The sequence below is a fragment of the Hordeum vulgare genome, chromosome 1H (assembly GCF_904849725.1).
Source record: "Hordeum vulgare subsp. vulgare chromosome 1H, MorexV3_pseudomolecules_assembly, whole genome shotgun sequence".
Taxonomy (NCBI): Eukaryota; Viridiplantae; Streptophyta; class Magnoliopsida; order Poales; family Poaceae; genus Hordeum; species Hordeum vulgare.
Window position 1 is genome coordinate 457,070,959 of NC_058518.1, and position 3,825 is coordinate 457,074,783.

The window sequence follows — 3,825 nt, forward strand, 5'->3', positions numbered from 1 at the left end:
ACAAAATATGTAAAATGCGTATTAAAAAAATTAAACATCAAAACTCAACAATGTTTTGATATAAAAAATAGAACTTTTAAAAAATGTTAATCGTGTATTTAAATAATGTAAAACATGTATATAAAAAATGTTCATGATGCATGCAAAATATGTAAAATGCGTATTAAAAAAATTAAACATCAAAACTCAACAATGTTTCTGATGTCACACGCAAAAAAAGTTTCTAATGTATAAAAAATATTCAATGATGGTTATACAAGCTTTATGTAAACAAATGGCTTAGCTCTAATCTTTCATATATATAAACTGTTTTGCTAATTATTTTTTAAGAATATTGATATTGATATGCAACCTGGAATATTTGGTAGGCATGTACTTACAAATTAATTGTTTTCGATGAAGTTGTGTAATATGTTTGCAACCAAATTAAGACTTTACTTAGATTACAAATGTAAACACATATATCAGCAAGATAAAAATAATGTTCTTATGCATATGCTATCATTAATTAGCAAAACATACTTTGTCATTTTCATCATAATTCAAATATTGTTCATGGATCTCAAGAAAATGTCCTAAAATTTTAAGAACATAATGTGATTACCACAATTGAAGATTATGATTTTTTTTCTCCCGTTGCAACGCACGGGTCTTTTTGCTAGTAATAATAAAGCGAATAGGGTTTCTGGTCGTCCGTCATGTCATTTTTGCAAAAAAGCCCTTCCATTTTCTGTTAATAAACCCGCAGTCCAATTTTAAGTCACAACTTACACAAACACCCCTGCAGTTTTGCCTATTCAACCCGCAAACCACTCGCGCAGCATCTGGATCGGATCAACGCGGCGGCTCGAGCGGCTGGGGGCGATGCGGCGGCTCGAGCCCAGCACCGTCGGGTAGCCGCCGAGCAGCACGACGGTGGCCCATGTGAAGGCGAGCGTGCCGAGCGCGTGCCCCGCCCGCTCCACCAGCGCCACCAAGCGGACGAAGCGGACGAGCCGCCTCTCCGGCGTCGCGACCTTGCCGGTGGCGGGAGGCGCGGGCGTCACGACGCGGTGCTCCGCGACGCCGCTAGCCGTCGCGCCACCTCCCGCCATCGTCACCCCGTCGTCGTCCGTCGTACCCTGCTTCCCCTGTCAGACAGACGTACAGACACACGTAAACGAGTTTCTTATCTTTTACACTATCCTTTTTTTTGCAGATTATGTCACCAACTTGTCAGCAGAAGTTTTGCAATGCTTGGACTGGTATTGATTTGTGTGGAGTCCAAAGGCCGAGTAAGCAATCTATGCTACCTGTAGTGTTTTTTAGCAGAGTAGTTAACTATTACAGTGTTTCTTATGGTTCATGTTACCATTTCTGATTTCAGAGACAAAGATCAATCTTGAAGACCGATCTATGTTAACCACAGACAGGAAACTTAAGAGCAGAACTTCTAGCTCCTTTACAAGCAAAGGAGTTGTCAAGTCAACAGAATCCTCATCTCCTCAGCTGAGAAATTCATCTGTTCTTTTGGACACGAAGAAAGTTGTTGACTTTTCACAAAGGCAGATGCATGATATAGAAAACATTGCTGCAAATCTTATCAGCAGCTTAAAGCACATGAGAAGTTTAGTGAACGAAACTTTGTCATCGGAAGCACATTCTTTGCTTCCCAGTTTTAACACTGCCGAGGTGAGACATTATTACATGTTTAGATACTTGTGAACTCATTTGATTTTATTGATGTGCAACAGATGGATGATACAACATAATAAGTAAATGAGAATTGTTGATGATGAAGTTACATTATATATTGGCCTTTGAGCACAAAAAGATTATTTGACATTTGTCTTTCTGCATTTTTTTTGTTAACTGCTTCTATTTATAACACATAACAGAAAGCTAAAGCAACTTCTATTTGTACAAAGTTAGTTTGATGAGTTCCTTTTGAAGTTTCCCTGCAGGCTGGTAAATCAGTGTCCGGTGCATCCATCGACGCCAACGGGTAATAAACCCGCAGTCCTTTCTTTAGTGAGGAAAACGTTTCACTTTTGCAAAAAACACCCCCTATTCGCTCATCCCCTTCCTCTTATCCACTCCCAGAGGCTACGACGCGGCGAGGTGAAGCAGGGGCAGACTCTGGCAGGTCGGGGACGAGGCCTTGGCGGGGTCGGGCGCAGGTCGTCGACGGCTGGCGCTCCGTTGGCGGGGTCGAGGCAGAAGGGAGCCGGTGCTCCGGTGGCCAGAGGCGGGTCGCGGCTGCGCGGAGCCTCCAATGGACACCGTAGATGGCCGGAGGGAGGAGGCTCGATGGGCTCTAGCACGGCATCGCTGCACTCGCAGGAGGCAGGCGTGGCTGGTGGAACCGTCCGCTTTGGCTGCCTTGGCTAACATCGCCGCCACCCCGTTGTCGCTTGCTACTCCAGTGGCTCGTCTCCTCCACCTGCGCGCAAGCTACGCCCAAACAAGGCGTCGGAGCAAAGGAAAAGAGGGCGCACCGGTCGGAGCACGGCATGCGCTCGGCCGACACCGGAGCGAAGCGTGTTTAAGGAGGAGCGAGAGAAATGACATTGGATCTCGGCGCGGCCCCCCTTCGCACACAACCCAGCCCGCCCTGCTTTACCGTTTGGGATGGAGCATGGGCGCGTCGGTTTGTGTGACTGGAGAGGAGAAGAAGGGGAGCAGCGCTGCTAGGGGACGGGGCGGCGGCAAGCCATGCATGGGCGGATGTTGATAGAGAGAAGATGAAGGAGCACCGCTGCTAGAGGAATGGCGATGCGGATAAGGGTTGCTATCCTTGAGTGGGAGATTGCTCTCGGTGGGGAGATTGCTTTTTTAAATGGCTGCACCTACGAGAAGTTGCTGGAGTGCTAACATGTTTACAATATATTTTTTAAGTGAGCATCCATTACAATTACTTGTTTTTGTTTGTTGTTATTGTCATATAACATTATCAGATACAATATTACACATAAATATTTTTTAAGGAAAAATATATTTGAAGCCCATCCGGACATCTTGACAAGTTAAATATTACTCAACTATGTATGTCACCGATATCGCTGGCGAGACAAGGAGGAGAGAGGGAGGGAAGAAGAGTAGAGAGAATGTGACAACAGTGCATCTTGCCCGCGTCGTGTTTAGCCCCGCACGCCAGCTGGGGGACCACTCCCCTTTGTTTTACGATCTTTCCCGCAACTCTGCATGCTCTAATCATAATCTCAACGAGTCCAGATGATGATGTTCACGAAAATGCTCATCTTGGCGAGGGGCTGTGCTCCTACTGCTAGCGGCAACTTGTCAAAAAAAGCACGTCAAGCATTGTAAACTCTTTATCTCCATGCCATCATATTTCTCAAGTGAGAATGTATAAATATATATACCTACTAATAAAAAAATAGATATTCTTCTTCCGCCATGCTATTTTATGGAAAACCTCCTCATGTTTCTAACGTTAAACCCGCAGTACATATTAAATATTTTCAAAAATACTCATATCTTCCAAATCGTAACCATAAATTTAACATGTTATATATGAATTTTGATTAGAAAAATATATAGAATCTGAATATGATGTTATTTTACCTCTTAACATTTTTTTAAAAAATATCTAGAATGCAATCTTAATCAATAATGCATTAATCGTCTTTCTTTCATACTGGTACTGATTTGGATTGTGAAAGAACAACTTAGCAAAATCAGGATTAGACACAAAATTGAAGATCAATTGACCATTTATTTGTACGTATTAAATCTACATACAAGCCGTATTTAATTAATAGAAAACCTGTGAAATCTTGAACTGCATTTTTGTAGGTTAAAATCATCTTTGTTTGGGTCGTAGCT

The 3,825-nt window shown here is 43.0% G+C and overlaps 1 protein-coding gene across 2 annotated transcripts; it reads left to right on the plus strand.

Annotated features, from left to right (window-relative positions):
• The first annotated feature begins 1,098 nt into the window (after positions 1-1,098).
• On the plus strand, positions 1,099-2,987 carry LOC123444933. 2 transcript variants are annotated; one of them, XM_045121824.1, is made up of 4 exons: positions 1,099-1,274; positions 1,367-1,671; positions 1,933-1,984; positions 2,083-2,987. In XM_045121824.1, exons 1-4 carry the CDS (start codon positions 1,202-1,204, stop codon positions 2,265-2,267), a joined length of 615 nt encoding a protein of 204 aa, XP_044977759.1. In that variant the 5' UTR covers positions 1,099-1,201; the 3' UTR covers positions 2,268-2,987. The 2 variants fall into 2 exon arrangements, with proteins under 2 accessions (XP_044977759.1, XP_044977766.1); XM_045121831.1 differs by having other exon boundaries at positions 1,108-1,274; positions 1,944-1,984.
• The last annotated feature ends 838 nt before the right edge of the window (positions 2,988-3,825 follow it).